Source organism: Rhinoderma darwinii, chromosome 1 (assembly GCF_050947455.1).
Source record: "Rhinoderma darwinii isolate aRhiDar2 chromosome 1, aRhiDar2.hap1, whole genome shotgun sequence".
NCBI classification, from domain to species: Eukaryota; Metazoa; Chordata; class Amphibia; order Anura; family Rhinodermatidae; genus Rhinoderma; species Rhinoderma darwinii.
This window is the reverse complement of record NC_134687.1, coordinates 267,631,688-267,654,790: the sequence shown is the minus strand read 5'-3', so window position 1 is coordinate 267,654,790 and position 23,103 is coordinate 267,631,688. Positions and strand designations below refer to the sequence as shown.

At 40.6% G+C, this 23,103-nt stretch overlaps 1 protein-coding gene across 2 annotated transcripts in view; it reads right to left on the bottom strand.

Annotated features, from left to right (window-relative positions):
* MKNK2 (MAPK interacting serine/threonine kinase 2) overlaps positions 1-23,103 on the bottom strand; it is a 225,982-nt gene that overhangs the window by 7,733 nt on the left and 195,146 nt on the right. For both annotated transcript variants that reach the window (XM_075850463.1, XM_075850471.1), the window contains 2 exons: positions 2,154-2,348; positions 1,897-2,061 (listed from right to left, as the gene is read on the bottom strand). In XM_075850463.1, coding sequence (XP_075706578.1) covers positions 1,897-2,061; positions 2,154-2,348 — 360 coding nt within the window. The remainder of the gene's footprint in view (positions 1-1,896; positions 2,062-2,153; positions 2,349-23,103) is intronic.

Below are 23,103 nucleotides of genomic sequence, written 5' to 3'. Positions count from 1 at the left end.
AAACGTCGCTCATTCTTTCCACCTGGTGGTGAATAAACCAACATCTCCCCAACACTGAAGTCCTGGTGCCGTTACTCGCTCTTTATTCCTGCTATTTTATTCAAAGGAGTTGATTCATCCTTACTATGGTAACGTGCACATGACCTGATTTCCAGTCTACATTGAGTGCTGTGTTTTTTGCATCTATTTGAACTATATATATATTTTTTTTTAAACACACTTGCAGGTTTGATCTTCTGTACAATACACTGCACTACTTATGTAGTGCAGTGCATTGTAACTCCATTATCAACTGACAGTTTATTAGGTCCGGCATTTGGCAGCGCCTAATAGATTAACGTACATGGCTAACCAGGATGTCATGGTTAGGCTTACTGGTTGCCATAGCAGTCAGCAACCCAGGGGGGGGGGGGCGACGCAATGGGGTTCAGAGGGAGCCCCCTCCATCTGCCTACTTCTTAAGATTCTGCAGTTGCTATTGACCCTGCCATCTCAGGGGTTAAATGGCAGCGATCAGAAATCGTTGTGATCTCCGCATGTTGGCTGTATATTAGTCAGCACCCGCTGTGGATGGCATGGGTACAGCTACTAAGCCCGCTTCATCTTCAGGGTGTACAAATGCGCAAGGGGGTTAAAGGGATTTTCCAGTCCCTAAAAATTTATGGCCTACCCTCAATATAGGCCATCAATAGCTGATCAGTCAGGGTCCGATAGTCAATGGGAGAAGGCGGCTGCAATACCTGTGAATCTCTGCTACATGTGTGTCGACGATTCACAGTGAGCAAGTAGAAAAGTGGAAGCAGCGCTATTTTTTAGGGGACGCAAGATTAATTAATGGCCGCACTGAAACATGGTGCAGCTATGGGTCAGGTGCCTGGCTTCCAAACAGTTGGATATCCACAAGTCAAAAACTAATTTGCTCTCGTTCTTTACATACAATCACATAATTGCCTGGGGATAAGTCAAGTAGGGGTGTGTTTTATTTGAAGTTATATGTTTACTATTTATACAATAGGTTAATATTTTTAATAAAGCTATTAATGGGAGTGTAAAAAACAAAATGGTGAAAACACAAGCTGTCAATGCAAAACCACTTTTACACTGAAAATAAAAAAAAGTTATGGCTGTTTAAAGGCTTCGTTCACATCTGCGTCAGGGCTCCGTTCAGACTTCGCTTTAGACTACGGTATGGATTCCTTCAAAACGACAGAACCCTTGTACAACGGAGACAAACGGAAATCATTGGCACCGGATCAGTCACCATTGAAATCAATGGTGATGGAAACTGAAACCTATGGTTTCCGTTTGTGTCAGTCAGGGCTCCGTTCCGACGAAAAGCTCAGACAGAACGGAGCCCTGATGCAGATGTGAACGAAGCCTTACCAGGGTGTGTAAAATAGCTAACATCTGTCTGGTCAGAACTGGGATTTTGTTTTGCCGTGCAGCCCCAGGCAAACAGATGGACAACAACCATAAGCAGACACTACAAGGCACCCTGCACACTTCGCAGATTTTCCATCTAAATTTGCAGGCAGAAAGTCTGCAGAGGAAGACTGTTGCAAACAGTATGAGATTTCAAAAAAAAAAAAAATCTCATCAATATGCTGCTGAACATTTTCCGCAAAGAAATGGGAGCATGCTGCAGATATGTAAATCTGCAGCGTGCTCATGCTGTCCTAGATATTCACTGCAGATTTATTTTATTTTCAATTTAAAGAATCTGCTAAGTGTGTATGTACCTTTATATTGCCAACAAGGTTGCCACAAAACATGTTTTATAAAGCCGCAGTTATATTTCAGATTTTTTTCTTATGTGACTGTGTAACGTGGAATTCATGATGGCAATCTATGGTGGTGTTTTACCTTGGGCACTCAACTTATGAAATGTTTACTTACCCCTTGCACCCATGGATGCTGTAAAACTTGTGCTGCACCGAGTCTCTTTTTGGCATCTCGCAGCAGCAACTTTGAGATCAGATCTTTAGCTCCAGACGATATATCAGCCCAGTCCTTATCTGGAAACTCATATTTTCCTTCTTGAATACTCACAAATAGCATATTCTGTTGACAATACAAAAATAGCAACATCAGAATCCTTCAAAGTGACAAGGAAAAAGATAAATAACCAAAAATGAAATAGCCATTTATATTACCTGACAAGATGGACAGGCCTCTCCTCTATCCCAGCCACAATCACTTCCACAGTGTCCAACAAATGGTGGATAGCCACTCAGCATAATGTACAAGATGACTCCAAGGCTCCACAAATCACAGCGCTTGTCATATATAGAGGCTTCCTCATTAAATGCCTCAACCACTTCAGGAGCCATGTATTCTGCGGATCCACACTGTAGATACACAGGTTAAACATTACTTACATTCAGCAGCACATTCCTGATTTACAGGGCAAAAGAAACAGGGAAGGAAGGCTGATTTAATTATCATGATTTGACACACCGTATATTGAAAACGTGCCAGTCATTTCAGAAAAAGCTGTTGTGTGTGTACATGAGGATTAACACTATATCTGACCATTATATGACATTTTCTAAAACCAGTTTCCCCTCTTTGCTGTAATTGTTAGTTATTCCTGAACTCCGCTCCAAAGATGGCAGAGAAACGCTGTAATGAGGTTTTCCATGCACTGCACAAAGATGAGGCGATCCTCCACTATCTCTGTAGCAAATTCAGCAGCATGGAGGACATTATACAATAGTACTGGGCAGTGTAGCTTAGAATCCAGCACTGGGGTGAGATAGAACACTTACTAGAAGCTGCAGCAGCATCTTTGTCTCTCTGCCTCTTTCCAGCAGCTCCCCATAGACATCTATGGCCAGCATGTAACCGGATCTCTCAGTGAGCTAATCGATGGCATTTAGCAGTGAATTGTTAAGTGGCTCATAAGTGGTAAAATAGGCAATCTTCGACTAAAAAGTATTTGACAAAGCTTCTTATAGTCGCATGCAATGTTGATTTATGCAAAGTTTGTTGAAATGACAGTGACCATTCAAACTTTACCTAGCAGCTTTGAACAGAAAGAAAATGGACAAGCCTTTTCAGACAGTTCATACTGAAACCTTTCACTAGAATGCTGGTCCCCTGCTAGGGAACATTTAGCTTTCTAAGAAGTCAATAAGGAGGGAGGAAGCAATTAAGGGGCACGATCTCTTGGCAGACAGAGAAAACGCCTCAATAGCCAAATTAAATAAATGATGGATCAAGAAAAGGTCAACAAGCGCAAAAAACAAACAAACAAACAAACAAGTGTGGATTCCTAAAAAGTAAAGGGAGTATTCTTTCCTATATTATGCAGGGGAAAAAAATTATAATAATTCCTGGAAACTATGCAGTCTATCCCTGTTCCAACTCAGTCACACGGACTTGTCCTTCCAGCAGTGTAGAGTATCTGGGTCAGTTCATATGAGCATCAATCAGTATAAAAGTTATTTTGACTGCCTCGTCCAGGCATGTTGCTCTACAGTGCAGTTTCCCCTTCTTTCAAAGAGACATTTAGTATTTCAGGAAAAGGATAGGCTCACCCTGAAACCAGACAATACACCTTAGATCACCGCGCAAAAGAAATGTCACGCTCTGGATTACATTGAACAAGAGTTGCAAAGTTAAAGAAGAGCTGTAATATTTATACTGCCCTGTCTGAGGTTAGCATAAAGCGATACTCTCATATTACAGCAGTCTGTCATTTATTGGGTAATTCGCCGTAGTTTGAGAATTTGGATGTTGTACTTGCGACATACGTCGGATGCAATGCACGACTTTAGTCCAAACATATATTCAAGCTCCTCTCGCCTATTAGCCACTGATTGACACTTTTCTCCCTATGCACAGTTACTGGAAGAAAAGGGTCGATTAGCGGCTATAGGGCGAAGGGAGGGGGGGCAGAGAATCCTGAATCTATGAATATCCCTGAACGCAAGCTGCGCATCGTATCCGACTATTGCCACAAGTATAACATCTAAATTGTCCTAAACTAGAGTAATTTACCCAATAAGTGACAGACTGTTGAAATAAGCATGTCACTTATTTTATGCTGCCCAGACGGGGCAGCATAACTATGACTGAATGGCTTTAAAGGTGTGGTCTGGCCACCGAGCATTTTCCATTAGGATGACCTATCCTGTATTAATCAGTATATGATCGTTGGGGGTCCCCTGGACTGATCAGATGCTCCAGCTCTGAAGGAAAGGTCATCAGTATGAAAGAGCATCCCATATCCCTTTTCCTTTCCAATGCAATCTAATAGACCATTTATAAAATTGCAGGAACAAGACCAGATTTGGCCCGTTAAAGGCAAGGTGTCGCAAATTTTTTTTTTTTATATATAATATTGGTTTTAGTATGTCATTAAAATAAATTTTGTGTTTTTGTGTTGTACTTTTTATTTTTTTCTTTCTTTTACTTCTCTATGGGGGCTGCCATTTTTTTTTTTAGGAGTCAATGAACGGCTCCCGTCTATTGCTTCTGCTCTCTGTCTCTGTACTGCGCAGACGCAGGTCAGAGTCGCAGAGCAGCTGTTTGCAGGGAGATAGCAGGCGCCATCATGCAGACTAGCTGCACTGCAGGTAAGGTGTGTGTCTGTCTGTCCCTCTTCTCTCACAGTCCGGCGCTCTCGTGACCCCCGACGGGGCTCCCCCCTATAGTCATGCAGGACTCTGTATAAAGGTCAGATGATGTAACGGTCCTGGGAAAGCTGGGTGATAAACAAAATGCCCGCTGTTAGTGCGGTACCCAGCTTCCCAGACCCTTGACTGATAAATCTCTCTAGTTGTGCTGAGACTGAGAGGTTCATTAGTCACATTCCCAAACAGACTCAGTACAACTAGAGAGATTTACCGTTCAGGGGTCTGGGAAAGCTGGGTGACCACCATTACTGGAGTGTGAGAGGTTCATTAGTCACATCTCCAAACACATTCCAGTAGGAGGGGTAATGGTGGTCACCCAGCTTTCCCAGAAGCAGATATAACCAGGAAAGGGGTGGATGGACGGGCTGAGGGCGCACAGGGTTTTTGGTGATCCCCCTCTGTCATGTGATCGGACCTAGGTTACCGGTTCTGATGCAGACTGGGTTCATGCGACTATAAATCTGTCCATAACAAGAGACAGTGAACTCAGGACAAGCCCTGCCCTCATGCCGTAGTTGTGTGGTTCTGTCTGCAGTGATGGCGGTGGGTGGCTCTGACACCCGCCTCCCCCGTCGGGTCATCTCAGGACAGAAGAAGTGTCCGGATTGGAGACACAGTGCCGCACCTGTCCTCAGGTTGTGTCTGGCATTGCAGTTCACCTCCATTGAAGTGAATAGGACAGAGCTGTAATACCACACACGACCTGAGGACAAGTGCGGCGCCATTTTTTCCTGGACGACCCTTTTAAGACTTTTCCCGTGTGTGTGTGGGTCAGAGCAGAGTGTGCACGGGCGCCGCTAATACTTCATCAGCTGCGAACACAAACACCCCCCCCCCACCTAAGTGTAATTAAGCGTTCTTTTGTGTGGTTTTTGGCAAGTAAAATGTGCAAAAAAAAAACGTGACAAATACACGTGTGAACCGGTGAACAGAAAAGTCATTCACTTCACTTTCATCATTCTAAGGGTATGTTCACACGCAATGTTTTCAGCTGAAAAATCGGAAGCCGAACGCCTACAAGCATGTGCCCATTGGTTTCAATGGGAAATACGGCGTTCCGTTCCGACAGGGCGTTGTTTATGTGGTCCAAAAACGGCACGTAAAAAGACGCCCGCCAAAATGAAGTGCACATTACTTCTTGGGACGTTTTTGGAGCCTTTTTTCATTGACTTTATAGAAAAACAGCTACAAAACCGGCCGTAAAAAACGCGAATTTGATTAAAAAATGGCTGAAAATCAGAAGCTGTTTTCCCTTAGTTTAGTAAGCGTGTGAACATACCCTTAGCCTTTTGGTGTGTCCTATAACTTCTGCCAGCTGCAGAATCACACCCAAAATGGCTGCCGGACACTGCTTAGCAATTTCAAGACACCTTTTCCTGGCTTGTAGGAGGGGAGGTGAGATTCCCTCCCACATTTACGGCAGCTGTAAGTCAGGCTGCTTTGCCTTATTCACCTTGCTGCAATTCTGGGAAGTGCTCCACTTGGTGGCCAACATAGGAAAACATGTCAAATTATTATTTCATTTTTAATACTTTCCACCATGTGGAAGAAAAAAAAAAAAAAAAAAGACCGCAAAAAACGTAAAAAATATAATATAAATAAGTAACGACACTTAAAAAAAAAAAGAAAAAAAGTTTAATTCGCAACACATTCCCTTTAAAAAGAGGCTCTGTCGCCAGATTATCAAATCCCTATCTCCTATTGCATGTGATCGGCGCTGCAATGTAGATAACCGTAGTTTTTTTTTTTTTTTAAAAACGATAATTTTTGGTCAAGTTATGAGCTATTTTATATTTATGCAAATGAGCCTTTCTAATGGACAACTGGGCGTGTATTGTCTGTAACATCTGGGCGTGTTTACTTGTTTTACTAGCTGGGCGTTGTGAATAGAAGTGTTTGTCAGCTTCATACACTTCTATTCACAACACCCAGCTAGTAAAACAAGTAAACACGCCCAGATGTTACAAACACAATACACACCCAGTTGGAAATAAGCGAAAATACGCCCAATTGTCCATTAGAAAGGCTCATTTGCATAAATATAAAATAGCTCATAACTTGGCCAAAAATTATCGTTTTTAAAAAAAACAAAACGTTCCTGTTATCTACATTGCAGCGCCGATCACATGCAATAGGAGATAGGGATTTGATAATCTGGTGACAGAGCCTCTAAGTATATTGCATCAGTATGTCACAGATCTTTAACCCCTTAACGCTCCATGACCTACTATTAGGTCATGCTAACTGTAGCGTTCGCGCTCAGTGACCTAATAGTAGGTCATGGAGTAAACACGGCGCCGTTCGCGCGGGGCGCGTTCATGAGCTGTGATAGCTGCTGTTTCCGACAGCAGACTATCACTGCTCAATGTGCCGGGACCGATCGCGGAGCTCCCCCGCCGATTAACCCCTCAGAAGCCGCGTTCAATAGCGATCGCGGCTTCTTAGGGGTTAATCCGCCATCGCCGGCCCGCTACACGATAGCGGCCGGCAATGGTGACTATGGCAACCGGACACCAAACAATGGCGTCCGGCTATGCCATAGACGGAAGCCTAGTGGGTCCTGACAACGTCAGGACCCACTATGCTTGCTGTCAGTGAGTAGCTGACAGTTCTAATACACTGCACTACGCATGTAGTGCAGTGTATTAGAATAGCGATCAGGGCCTCCTGCCCTCAAGTCCCCTAGTGGGACAAAGTAATAAAGTTAAAAAAAAAGTTAAAAAAAGATGTGTAAAAATAAGAAAATAAAAGTTTTAAAAGTAATAAAAGTAAAAGTCCCACTTTTTCCCTTATCACTCATTTATTATTAATAAAAATATATAAACAAATAAACTATACATAATTGGTATCGCCGCGTCCGTAACGGCCTGAACTACAAAATTATTTTGTTATTTATACCGCACGGTGAACGCCGTAAAAAAAAATATTAATAAACCGTACCACAATCACAATTGTTTGGTCACTTCACCTCCCAAAAAATGGAATAAAGAGATCAAAAAGTTGCATGTACCGAAAAATGGTATTGATGGAAACTACAGTTCGTTACGCAAAAAATAAGTCCTTGCACGGCTTTATTGATTGAAAAATAAAAACGTTCTGGCTCTTAGAATGTGGTAACACAAAAAGTGAATGATTGTTTATAAAACGTATTTTATTGTGCAAACGCCATAAGACATAAAAAAAACCTATAAACATAGGGTATCGCCGTAATCGTATCGCCCCGCAGAATAAAGTGAATATGTCATTTATAGCGCACGGTGAACGCTGTAAAAAAAAAAAAAGAATAAAAAAACAATAGTAGAATTGCTGTTTATTAGTCACCACGCCACCTAAAAATAGAATAAAAACTGATCAAAAAGCTGCATGCACCCCAAGAAAACTACAGTGGCTTCCTCAAGGGGTCTAGTTTCCAAATTGGGGTCACTTTTGGGGGGTTTCCAATGTTTTGGCACCACAAGACCTCTTCAAACCGGACATGGTGCCTAATTCAAAAAGAGGCCTCAAAATCCGCTAGATACTCCTTTGCTTCGGAGGCCCGTGCTTCAGTCCATTACCGCCCGAGGGCCACATGTGGGATATTTCTCTAAACTGCAGAATCTGGGCAATACGTATTGAGTTGCGTTTCTTTGATAAATCCTTTGGTATAAAGAGGATTTTCTGACAAAAAAAAAAAAGTAAATTTCACCTCTACTTTGCTCTAAATTTCTGTGAAACACCTAAAGGGTTCATAAACTTTCTAAATGCTGTTGTGAATACTTTGAGGGGTCTAGTTTCTAAAATGGGGTGTTTGATAGGGGTTTCTAATATATGGGCCCCTCAAAGCAACTTCAGAACTGAACTGGAACCTAAAAAAATAAATAAATGAGGCAATACTTCGCTTCTTACATTATACTGATAATGAGCCGTGCCCACCCCGAGATGACCCCAGTTTTGACCGTTTGTATAAACGGAGACCCCTATTAGACCGTTTCAGTGCCCGGTTTTCCCAAGCATACACCCCCGAGAAGTGTTTTTCTATTGATGAGTCCCTGTTAAATTTTAAAGGGAGAGTTCAATTCCGCCAGTACCTGCCGGGTAAGAGGGCAAGGTATGGCGTGAAGATGTATAAGCTGTGCGAGAGTGCATCAGGGTATACCTACAGATTTAGGATATATGAAGGAAAGGCCACCCCCAAACCAGACTGCATCCTGGACTACAATAGGTACATGTGTGGGATGGACTTGTCAAATCAAGTCCTGAAGCCCTACAGCGCCATGCGGTGTGGTATAAGAAGCTGGCCGGGCACATCATACAGATGGCTTTGTACAATGCGTACGTGCTACATCGATGTGCAGGCCAGAGGGGAACTTTCCTGGAATTTCAAGATCTAATCATTAGGGACCAGGAAGGGGGGGCACACAGTACTTCTGGAAGCGAGGCCACACGCATCGTACCAGGGCAACACTTTCCAGGAGAAGTTCCCCAAACCGGTGGAAAGGGAAAGAGTCAAAAGAGGTGCAGAGTCTGCTATAAGAGGGGGATAAGGAAGAACACTATATACCAATGTGAAACGTGTCCCGAAAAACCAGGGCTCTGTATAAAAGATTGTTTTAAAATGCATCATACATCCCTTGATTTTTAATTTACCCTGATGCACTCCGCACAGCTTACCCCCCTCATCTTTCCCTTCTGAGCCCTGCCGTATGCCCAGGCAGCTGATAACAGCCACATGTAGGGTATTGCCGTACCCAGGAGAACCCACATTACAATTTAAGGGGTGTATATCTCCGGTGGCGCATGCTGGGCACAATATATTGGACACTGAAATGGCATATAGATATATAAAATTGCAAATCTCACACTGCACCATCTGCTGCGCATTATCTTTTACACAGTACCTGTGGGGTCAAAATGCTCACTACACCTCTAGATGAATGTCTTAAGGGGTGTAGTTTTTAAAATGTGGTCACTTCTCGGGGGTTTCAACTGTACTGGTACCTCAGGGGCTTCTGCATACATGACTTAGCACCAGAAAAGCTCCAGTAGGCCAAATGGTGGTCCTTTCCTTCTGAGCCCTCCCATGGGCCCAAACGGCAGTTTATCACCACAAATGGGGTATTGCCGCACTAAGGACAAATTGGGCAACAAAATGGGGTATGTTGTTCCCTGTGAAAATAAGAAATTTTGATCAAAAATGACATCTTATTGGAAAAAATATCATTTTTTTCATTTCACAGCCCAATTCAAATAGGTGCTGTGAAAAAACTGTGCGGTCAAAATAATAACAAAAACCATAAATGAATTCCTTGAGGGGTGTAATTTCCAAAATGGGGTCACTTCTGGTGGGTTTCCATTGTTTTGATACCTCAACACCTCTTCAAACCTGGCATTCTGCCTAAAATATATTCTAATAAAAAAGAGGCCTCAAAATGCACTAGGTGCTTCTTTGCTTCTAGGGCTTGTGTTTTAGTCCACAAGCGCACTAGAGGCACATGTGGGACATTTCTAAAAACTGCAGAATCTGGACAATACATATTTTGTAGTATTTCTCTGGTAAAACCTTCTCTGTTACAGAAAAAAAATGGAATAAAATTGAAATTCAGCAGAAAAAATGAAATTTGCAAATTTCATTTCCACTTTGCTTTAATTCCTGTGAAATGCCTGAAGGGTAAAAAAACTTTCTATATGCTGTTTTGAATACTTTGAGGGGTCTAGTTTTTAAAATGGGGTGTTTTATGGGGGTTTCTAATACATAGGCCCCTCAAATCCACTTCAGAACTGAACTGGTACCTTCAAAAAAAGGCTTTTGAAATTTTCTTAAGAATATGAGAAATTGCTGTTTATGTTCTAAGCCTTGTAACGTCCAAGAAAAATAAAATAATGTTCAAAAAACGATGCCAATCTAAAGTAGACATATGGGAAATGTGAACTAGTAACTATTTTGGGTGGTATAACCGTATGTTTTTCAAGCAGATGCATTTAAATTCTGAAAAATGCTATTTTTTGTAAATTTTCTCTAAATTTTGCAATTTTTCACAAATAAAGACTGAATATATCGACCAAATTTTACCACGAACATGAAGCCCAAAGTGTCACGAGAAAACAATCTCAGAATCGCTTGGATAGGTTTAAGCATTCCGACGTTATTACCACATAAAGTGAAATATGTCAGATTTGAAAAATGGGCTCTGAGCCTTAAGGCCCAAACTAGGCTGCGTCCTTAAGGGGTTAATCCTGGGTGGCCGTCTTCAGGGGAGTAAATTAAGACAGCCCCTTTGAAATGCAGAAAACATGCAGACTACAGTGGGAGTGTTCCATCCAAAAAATGGATAAAAGCACGTGCTGCATTTATAAAATGCACATTTTATACTCCCATGTAATCTAGTCATTCAGATTAACATGGTCTTTCTATGAAAAAAAATACATAATATGGAAAACATGCTTGCGTGACAGATTTTCCCAGAACCCAAACCAACCTCAAAAATAAATAAATTGCTAAAAGAAAATTCTAACAGGGACGTTTTGACTATTATGTTCAGTCGAACTTTTAATAAAATTTTGTTCATGTAAAATAATAGTGTCATCGTTCATCTTTAAAGTGTATTAATTTTTTCCTAAAAAATCCAACGTACAAGTGAATAAGAAAGTTTGTTATAGAACTACTTATGGAAAAATGCCTTTCTCCACTTCTCAAACTAATTTCCTTCACCCCCTGCACTGATCATTCACGCTCAATTCATTGCTCAAATCAGTATTCAGTGAGGCAGAGATGAAGAATGTTTATCACCGAGGTATCCGGTTACAGCTGCTGCTCATAGAAGCCTATGGAGGGGAAGAGGAGAGGAGCAGCTGCAGAGACAGACACTGCTGCTTCGAGTTAGCCTAAGTTCACACTACCGTTAGTATACATTTACCTCTCTTCCGTCAGGGGATTGAAAGATTAAACGGAAAGCAACGGTTCTGTTAGAATTACCATTGATTACAATGGTAATTCTTCTGTTTCAGTTGCTTTCCGCTTGTCTCCGTTCACTAGTCTTCCAGGTTTTTATTGGCCAAAGAAAAGTGCGGTCTGCAGAACTTTTTGTTTCCCGGGAAAAGAAACAGAAACTTAGCAAACGGAGACAGCAGAAAGCAACTAAAACAAAATAATTTGCATTGAATTCAATGGTAATTTTAACAGAACCGTTGATTTCCATTTAATCTTTCGATCCTCTTCACCTCTGGCAGAAGAGAAGCAAACGGTAGTGTGAAAGAAGCTTTAGTGTTTTACTAGAATTCAGCACTGTATTGAGACAGTAAAGTGCTTACTAAAAGCAGTAACATGGAGGATATTATACAGCAGTAATGAGCAGTGTAGCTGTGAACCCAACACTGGAATGAGATTGAAAGGCACAGAGGCTGCAGTTCCTAGTAAGTGTTTACTCTACAGCTGCTAACTCCTCCCCTCCCCTATACCTCATCCTTAAATGAGATGATAATCTTTCTACATCTCTGCCTCACTGAAAGCGAATTATAGCAGTGAATGGAGAGTGTGATCAGTGCAGAAGGCCGGTGGGAGGAGGAGTCTGAAAAGTTGGGAAAGACATTTTTCTATAAGAAGGTATATTACAAAGTTTTATATTCGCTTATAATATTGATTTATAGGAAGAGATTTAAAATGACAGTTACACTAAACAGGTATTCTATACCTATGCAACCTACAAAAAACCTCGAAGAATAAACGTGCTCCTTCAAATACTATTAAACCTAAAAAGACTGCAAGGAATACAAGAGCTGAAATTGTATAAATTCAACTACTATATCAAATATTAAAAAAATTTACAATATCACAATCTGTTAAAAAAAAAAAAAACGGCCAAAAGATGACAAAGCCCTATGCACAAAGAATCACAGATCGCACATCCAAGCAACAAAAAAAATACAGTTTAGGATTATGCCAAGTTGTCCATTTGTGAATTAGCATATTAGCTGACATGAACAAGCTTAACCCCTTAAGGACGGAGCCTAGTTTTGGCCTTAAGGCTCAGAGCCCATTTTTCAAATCTGACATATTTCACTTTATGTGGTAATAACGTCGGAATGCTTAAACCTACCCAAGCGATTCTGAGATTGTTTTCTCGTGACACATTGGGCTTCATGTTCGTGGTAAAATTTGGTCGATATATTCAGTGTTTATTGGTGAAAAATTGCAAAATGTAGAGAAAATTTTGAAAAAATAGCATTTTTCAGAATTGAAATGCATCTGCTTGTAAAACAGACGGTTATACCACCCAAAATAGTTACTAGTTCACATTTCCCATATGTCTACTTTAGATTGGCATCGTTTTTTGAACATTATTTTATTTTTCTTGGACGTTACAAGGCTTAGAACATAAACAGCAATTTCTCATATTTTTAAGAAAATTTCAAAAGCCGTTTTTTTAAGGTACCTCTTGAGTTCTGAAGCGGCTTTGTGGGGCCTATGTATTAGAAACCCTGATAAAACACCCCATTTTAAAAACTAGACCCCTCAAAGCATTCAAAACAGCATTTAGAACGTTTTTTAACCCTTCAGGCATTTCACAGGAATTAAAGGCAATGTGTTGCCAGAAAAACATGTTTTTTTTTTTTTAATTAAACATTTAGTGTATGGGTGATTAAACATTGTTCAAATTTTTTTTATTTTATTCACGAGTCAGGAAATATTATAAATTAATTCTAATTTATAATATTACCCATTTCTGGTCACTAGATGGAGCTATTCCCAAAATGGCAGCATTGCAAAATTGGGTAAAAAGCCCTCGCTCTAGTGAGCTCTCAGCATCCCCCCCCTCCTTTATCCTGGCTAGTGCCGGGATAAACGAGGGGTTTGAACGGTGTAACCTCCTACACTGTGTGTCGCCATTTTTTGAGCTAACACACAGTGTAGTAGGTTTACATACAGTAGTAAACGTACATAAACACGAACATACATATAAATCTCTTACCTGCTCCTGCCGCCGCGGCTCCCTCCGGCCCGTCCGCTCCGTCTGCTGCCGCTGGTCCAAGTGCACAAGTCCGGAAGCCGCGACCGGAAGTAGTAATATTACTGTCCGGCCGCGACTTCCGGTCCACAGGAAAATGGCGCCGGAAGGCGCCAATTTCAAATTGGACTGTGTGGGAGGGGCGCATGCGCAGTTCCCACACAGACGCCGTACACACAAGTGAATGGGACGGGAGCCGTTCGCAGTCCCTATGGGACTGTGGCTGCCGTATTCCATGTCTGTATGTGTCGTTAATCGACACATACAGAAATGGAACAAAAAATGGCAGCCCCCATAGGGAAGAAAAAGTTTAAAAATAAGAAAAAAGTAAAACACAAACACACAAATAAATATAAACGTTTTTAATCAAGCACTAACATCTTTAACATATAAAAAAAAAAATTGTGATGACACTGTTCCTTTAAAGCAAAGTGGAGGTGAAATTTGCAAATTTCATTTTTCTTGCTGAATTTCAATTTTATTCATTTTTTTTTCTGTAACACAGAAGGTTTTACCAGAGAAACACTACTAAATATGTATTGTCCAGATTCTGCAGTTTTTAGAAATGTCCCACATGTGGCCCTACTGCGCTCGTGGACTAAAACACAAGCCCTAGAAGCAAAGAAGCACCTAGTGCATTTTAAGTCCTCTTTTTTATTAGAATATATTTTAGGCAGCATGCCAGGTTTGAAGAGGTGTTGAGGTGCCAAAACAGTAGGAATCCCCCAATAGTGACCCCATTTTGGAAACTACACCCCTCAAGGAATTCATTTATGGTTGTTGTTACCATTTTGACCGCACAGTTTTTTCACAGCACGTATTTGAATTGGGCTGTGAAATGAAAAAAATGTCATTTTTTCCAATAAAATGTCATTTGTGATCAAAATTTCTTATTTTCACAGGGAAAAAAATACCCCATTTTGTTGCCCAATTTGTCCTTAGTGTGGCAATACCTCATTTGTGGTGATAAACTGCCGTTTGGGCCCATGGGAGGGCTCAGAAGGAAAGGAGCGCTATATGTTTGTTGGAGTCCAGATTTTGCTGGATTGGTTTTCGGGTGCCATGTCGCATTTTCAGAGCCTCAGAGGTATCAAAGCAATGGAAACCCTCCAAAAGTGACCCCATTTTGGAAACTACACCCCTCAAGGAATTCATTTATGGTTGTTGTTAGCATTTTGACCACACAGTTTTTTCACAGCACCTATTTCAATTGGGCTGTGACATTAAAAAAATGACAATTTTTTCCAATAAGATGTAATTTTTTATCAAAATTTCTTATTTTCACAGGGAACAAAATACTCAATTTTGTTGCCCAATTTCTCCTGAGTGCAGCAATACCCCATTTGTGGCAATAGACTGCCGTTTGGGCCCATGGGAGGCCTCAGAAGGGAAGGAGCGCTGTGTGTTCTTTGGAGTACAGATTTTGCTGGTTTGGTTTTCGGGTGACATGTCGCATTTGCAGAGCCCCAGAGGTATCAAAGCAACGGAAGCCCATCAGAAGTGACCCCATTTTGGAAACTATACCCCTCAAGGAATTCATTTATGGGTAATGTGACCTTTTAGACCCCATAGTTTCTTCACAGAACTAATTTGAATTGGGCTGGGAATTTAAAAAAAATATATTTTTTCCTATAATATGTCATTTTAGCTCAAAAATTCTTATTTTCACAAGAAATAAAATACTCCATTTTGTTGCCCAATTTGTCCTGAGTGCGGCAATACCCCATTTGTGGCAATAAACTGCCGTTTATGGTTGTTGTTACCATTTTGACCGCACAGTTTTTTCACAGCACCTATTTGAATTGGGCTGTGAAATGAAAAAAATTATATTTTTCCAATAAGATGTCATTTTTGATCAAAATTTCTTATTTTCACAGGGAACAACATACCCCATTTTGTTGCCCAATTTGTCCTTAGTGCGGCAATACCCCATTTGTGGTGATAAACTGCCGTTTGGGCTCAGACGGAAAGGAGCGCTATGTGTTTGTTGGAGTCCAGATTTTGCTGGATTGGTTTTCGGGTGCCATGTCGCATTTTCAGAGCCCCAGAGGTATCAAAGCAATAGAAACCAACCACAAATGACCCCATTTTGGAAACTACACCCCTCAAGGAATTCATTTATGTGTGTTGTGACCATTTTGACCCCATAGTTTTTTCACAGAACTTATTTGAATTGGGCTGGGAATGAAAACAAAATTATTTTTTTCAAATAATATATATAGTTTTGGCTGAAAATGTCTTATTTTCACAAGAAACAAAATACCCCATTCTGTTGCGCAATATGTTCTGAGTGCCGCAATACCCCATTTGTTGTGATAAACTGCCGTTTGGGCCCATGGGAGGGCTCAGAAGGAAAGGACCACCATTTGGCCTACTGGGGATTTTCTAGTGCGAAGTCATGTATGCAGAAGCCCCTGAGGTACCAGTACAGTTGAAACCCGCAAGAAGTGACCCCGTTTTAATAACTACACCCTTAAGGCATTCATCTAGAGGTGTAGTGAGCATTTTGACCAGAGACCTACACCCCATAAACTGTAATGTGGGTTCTCCCGGGTATGGCAATACCCTACATGTGGCTGTTATCAGCTGCCTGGACAAACAGCAGGGCTCAGAGGGGAAAGACGAGGGGGGATAAGCTGTGCGGAGTGAATCAGGGTAAGTAAAATTGGGGTAAATTATAAACCCAGGGATGTATGATAAATTTTAAAACTGACTTTCATACAGAGCTCTGGTTATTCGGGACACGTGTCACATTGATATATTGTGTCATCCCTTATAGCAGACTTTGCACCTCTTTTGACTTTTTCCCTTCTTGCCAGTTTGGGGAACTTCTCCTGGAAAGTGTTGCCACCTTGGTACGATGCGTGTGGCCCCGCTTCCAGAAGTACTGGGTGCCCCCCCCCTTCTTGGTCACTAAAGATTAGTTTCTTGATAATCACCTCTTGAAATTCCAGGAAAGTTCCCGTCTGGCCTGCACATCGACGTAGCACGTACGCATTGTACAATGCCATCTGTATTATGTGCCCGGCCAGCTTCTTATACCACACCGCATGGCGCTGTAGGGCTTCAGGATTTGATCTGACAAGTCCACACCTCCCATGTACCTATTGTAGTCCAGGATGCAGTCTGGTTTGGGGGTGGCCTTTCCTTCATATTGCCTAAACCTGTAGGTATACCCGGATGCACTCTCGCAGCTTATACATCTTCACGCCATACCTTGCCCTCTTACCCGGCAGGTACTCGCGGAATTGAACCATCCCTTTAAAATGTACCAGGGACTCATCAATAGAAATACACTTCTCAGGGGTGAATGCTTGGGAAAACCGGGCACTGGAACGGTCTAATAGGGGTCTCCGTTTATACAAACGGTCAAAACTGGGGTCATCTCGGGGTGGGCACGGCTCATTATCAGTATAATGTAAGAAGCGAAGTATTGCCTCATTTATTTATTTTTTTAGGTTCCAGTTCAGTTCTGAAGTTGCTTTGAGGGGCCCATATATTAGAAACCCCTATCAAACACCCCATTTTAGAAACTAGACCCCTCAAAGTATTCACAACAGCATTTAGAAAGTTTATGAACCCTTTAGGTGTTTCACAGAAATTTAGAGCAAAGTAGAGGTGAAATGTACATTTTTTTTTTTGTCAGAAAATCCTCTTTATACCATTTTTTTTATAACACAAAAGGATTTATCAGAGAAACGCAACTTAATACGTATTTCCCAGATTCTGCAGTTTTGAGAAATATCCCACATGTGGCCCTAGTGCGGTAATGGACTAAAGCACTGGCCTCCGAAGCAAAGGAGCACCTAGTGGATTTTGAGGCCTCTTTTTTATTAGGCACCATGTCCGGTTTGAAGAGGTCTTGTGGTGCCAAAACATTGGGAACCCCCCAAAAGTAACCCCAATTTGGAAACTAAACCCCTTGAGGAATGCATTGTAGTTTTCTTGGGGTGCATGCGGCTTTTTGATCAGTTTTTATTCTATTTTTAGGTGGCGTGGTGACTAAAAAACCGCAATTCTACTATTGTTTTCTTATTCTTTTTTTTTCACTGCGTGCACCGTGCGCTATAAATGACATATTCACTTTATTGTGCGGGGCGGTACGATTACGGCGATACCAGATGTTTATAGTTTTTTTTTATGTCTTATGGCGTTTGCACAATAAAATACGTTTTGTAAACAATCATTTACTTTTTGTGTTACCTTATTCTAAGAGCCATAACGTTTTTATTTTTCAATCAATAAAGCCGTGCGAGGACTTATTTTTTGCATAACGAACTGTAGTTTCAATAAGTACCATTTTTCAGTACATGCGACTTTTTGATCTCTTTTTATTCAATTTTTTGGGAGGTGAAGTGACCAAACAATTGTGATTGTGGTTCGGTTTATTATTATTTTCCTTTACGGCGTTCACCGTGCGGGATAAATAACGAAATAATTTTGTAGTTCAGGCCGTTACGGACGCGGCGATACCAATTATGTACAGTTTGTTTGTTTAGATATTTTTATTACTAATAAATGACTGATAAGGGAAAAAGGGGGATTTTTACTTTTAATACTTTTATTTTCTTATTTTTACACAACTTCTTTTAACTTTTTTTTTACTGTATTACTTTGTCCCACTAGGGGACTTGAGGGCAGGAGGCCCTGATCGCAATTCTAGTACACTGCACTACATGCGTAGTGCAGTGTATTAGAACTGTCAGCTACTCACTGACAGCAAGCATAGTGGGTCCTGACGTTGTCAGGACCCACTAGGCTTTCATCTATGGCATAGCCGGCCGCCATTGTTTGGTGTCCGGTTGCCATAGTCACCATCGCCGGCCGCTATCGCGTAGCAGGCCGGCGATGGCAGCTTAACCCCTAAAAAGCCGCGATCTCTATAAAACGTGGCTTTTAAGGGGTTAATCAGCGGGGACACAGCGATCGGTCCCCGCTGTAGGAGCTGTGACAGCTGCTGAACAAGACAGCAGCTGTCACAGCTCCTGTATGTGTCGGGAGAACGGCCGAAACGGCCGTTACTCCCGAGACGTACTATTCCGTCATGGAGCGCGAACGATACAGCTGCCATGACGTAATAGTACGTCCAGGAGCGGGAAGGGGTTAACGCAGAGGGAAAGAAGGTTGATTGCAGAGGCACCTACAGATATTAAACAAACGGCAATCGAATCAGAGGGGGAGGGAACAATACAGATATGGCAGCATATTAACTCTTTTGGAGACATGACAGGTCCTCTTTAACAGATTGTGAACTTATACATAATTGTTGACTATTTGTTGTATTAAATTGAAGTTACACATTTATACAATTTGGGCGTTTGTATTCCTCGTGTTTATTTTTTTAGGATTAAAGGCATTCTACACACATTAGGTATGTTATTACGGACAGACACACACACACACACACACACACACACACACACACACACACACACGAAATAAATGTTTAGGTGGCAAGCATGTCGTCCCGATCCAAGGACAAAGTAGTATATAGAAGTAGAAATCTTGCAGCACTCCAAATGCGAAAAAATAGTGGTTTATTCAGCCAACAGAGACGTTTCTGTCCAACAATAGGACCTTTTTCAAGCATGGTGACACACCGAGTGATAACAGTTTATATAGCGCAAAAAATCATTTACATAATTTATCTCATTAAAATAAAAAATAAAGTGCATAGTGCAAAAAATACATTATATCTATGTGCTTATACGGTATCAAATACAAGCAAAGAATTGATACATCAAGTGCATATACATATATAATAAATAACGATACAGCATAACAAATAAGCAAAATTACATGATTAGAACATAATCATATATACAACAGTTGTGTCAGAACTAATCATGATAGCTCCACTCACCAATCAGAGCTTCAGGACCTTCTTAATACAAATCACTCAGGTTGTGTATATCCTGGTGATCATTCCACCATACGTAGTATTCAAAATATGTGGGTGTGTAGATGTGTTGCCGACATCCGGTTGAGACACCGGAAGTCTTACGTCGCTATGCAACAGGATGCTTGAGGAGCGTAATGATGACAACGTATTCTCCGCCCCGTGCACCTCACTCGCAGAGCGTCCATCGTTGTCAGGTAACCACCAATCGCTGAACTCTATCTCAATAAAGGGGTAAAGATCGTAGCACAATTGCTGATGGTATAATGTATGGTCCCAACCAAAAGAAAGATCATAACGTAATCTGAAATATGCTCATAGTGACAATCAGTGTTGATATTGCGATACATAAAGACATATCTAACAATTCATATATGTTGACGGATAAAGAGCACCTACAGGTCCACACGCGGGTATACTAGATCCCTGGCCACACTTCCGTGGTCAAAGGAATCCAGTCCCCAGGATCTATAGGATAAACCAGTTACATTTTCATGCATATGGGAAGTCCAAAAGATCACAAACGTGTAACGGACCTACATATCGATGCAGTAACTAATCCAGAATACTGATATTTGTATTAATAAAATGTTTGTACCTGGGTAATTGTTAACGCAATCATGGGCCAAAATATATTAGACTGAAATTTGTAATGGGTATGTCAACCGATACTCGCCCTCCAGTAATTTATCCAGCTTCCAAATCATAGGTAATAGATATATATATCTGAGAGAAAAGATGACACAAGAGACCATGCTTGTATGCTCAAAATCCTTCTCTGATCTTTGTTGATCCAAACAAGTATAATGACAGGAAAGGTGCCGGCTTTGGTTTCAGCCAATCATCTACAATATGATAATGACTCTGATTCAGCCAATGAGAATATTTCAATGCATTATAATAATTCTTCACCCTCCAAGCCCCAGGTGGCCTGAACCTTGTCCCATGGGAAGACACACATTTCAGATACACAAGTTAATTTGTCTCCTTATCTCACTAGAGAATGGAGACTGCAGATAAGTTTAAATCATTTAAACAGAGGGCTGAATCCCCTTCCCTCATGGTAAACAATGTCATTGTTCATTCGGCCAAGGCTATTTGATCTGCTCCTCACAAGAGTAATAAAACATTCAATTCAAGAACACAACATAGAATTGCTTCAAGACATCTGCTGACATATTACTTTTTACTTATTAATCTCAAGATGGCTCCTTCAGGCCAAAAGATGGATTCCAACGATCCAAAATGGACGCCTACCATACAAAATGGAGTCCATGCAAAATGTTATCTTTTAAACATATTCTAATCACTTTCACAGTAATCAACCCAATATCAGATTGTCACCATTAGAGACAAGAAATAAGCAATATATGAACAAAATTATCATTATTATATAGGTTGGGACCAAACAAACCAACAGCAACCAATTTAACGAATACACTTAAAACAATGATGTTGTTTTTATTGGTGTACAGGATAAGGGAATGGTCCTGAAGTTCTGCTGGGATCTAGAATGATACAAAACTAATGTATTAATATCAAGAAAATACTTATAAAAAGTAATATAATTAAAAAGTAATATAATTAAAACATAGGTCACCAAAAGACATGACCAATGAGGACCTATAAACAAGAATTCATTGGGAAGAAAGGGGGACAAGGCGTTACATAGTGATCCTATCTACATTGAACTCTACATTGAGTCCATTAGGTCTCAATGTATTCAGTGAGAATATCCATCTCAGTTCCCTTTTATGTAATGCCATATGTCTGTCACCACCATTGTGTAATGGTGGGATGTGATCGAGGATCATGAACTTTAGATCTCTCTCCGTGTGTCCTTTCTCAGAAAAGTGTTTCGCAACAGGCAGATCCAATTTTTTCTTCCTAATTGAAAATCTATGATTATTTAGACAAGTTTTAAAAGTACAGGTAGTTTCACCTACATATACTAATTGCACAGGTAGGTTGTTTATGCGCTATGGTGCCCTTGTCAGAGGTAGTTTCTTTACACATCCTCAAACTGGGAAAACTTACAATATCAGGCACACATTTACTTGCGACTCATTGGGTTGTTTATGCGCTATGGTGACCTTGTCAATTAGTATATGTAGGTGAAACTACCTGTACTTTTAAAACTCGTCTAAATAATCAGATTTTCAATTAGGAAGAAAAAATTGGATCTGCCTGTTGCAAAACACTTTTCTGAGAAAGGACACACGGAGAGAGATCTAAAGTTTATGATCCTCGATCACATCCCACCATTACACAATGGTGGTGACAGACATATGGCATTACATAAAAGGGAACTGTGGCATTACATAAAAGGGAACTGAGATAGATATTCTCACTGAATACATTGAGACCTAATGGACTCAATGTAGAGTTCAATGTAGATAGGATCACTATGTAACGCCTTGTCCCCCTTTCTTCCCCATGAATTCTTGTTTATAGGTCCTCATCGGTCATGTCTTTTGGTGACATATGTTTTAATTATATTACTTTTTATAAGTATTTTCTTGATATTAATACATTTGTTTTGTATCATTCTAGATCCCAGCAGAACTTCAGGACCATTCCCTTATCACGTACACCAATAATAACAACATCATTGTTTTCAGTGTATTCGTTAAATTGGTTGCTGTTGGTTTGTTTGGTCCCAACCTATATAATAATGATAATTTTGTTCATATATTGCTTATTTCTTGTCTCTAATGGTGACAATCTGATATTGGGTTGATTACCCAGGTACAAACATTTTATTAATACAAAGATCAGTATTCTGGATTAGTTACTGCTAGGGATGTCACGATACCAGAATTTGGACTTCGATACCGATACTTCGTTTAGTATTGCGATTTCGATACCAATTTCGATACTTTTGCCAACAGTAATAAAAAAAAAATCTTCAGTTTTCTGATGTGAGGCGCGACGTTTGATGAATTTTGAACGCGCCTCACATTAATAGTAATTAATCCCATCATGTTTCTCAGTCATAATGGGTTAATGTGCGAGGTACATGATGGGGTTAATTACTATTAATGTGAGGAACATGGAGGTTAAATTCATCGCACCTCACATTAATAAGTGAATGAAAGCCGTGTTTATTTAATTTTTTTACAGCGTACACATCATAAATGATGCAAAAAAATTGTTGTGCGCGCCATTACTGAATGTGTGAATTTTATGTATTGAGACTTATTTTAATGTTTATTGTAAAAAAGGTGAATGTGTATTTTTTTTTAATTTTAACAATACTTTGTTTTTACTTTATTTTTAAACTTTAATGTACTGACATATATCAGATATGTGCCAGTACATTAGCCTGTGGACAGACCGCACACAGGCAGTTGTTAGGACATACCTCAGTATGCCCTAACAACAGGAAATATGGTAAGACAGCCCTGGGGTCCGTCAATATGGGCTGTCTGCCCATATATGGTATGGCCCTCGATCGCGTCACAGGAATTCCCTGTGACGCGATCCAGGGGCATCCCCCCTGCTCATTTTCCCCTGAATGCTGCAGTCAGCTGTGATCGCAGCATTCAGGGGCATAACGGTGGAGATTAGAGGTTTCTCTGAT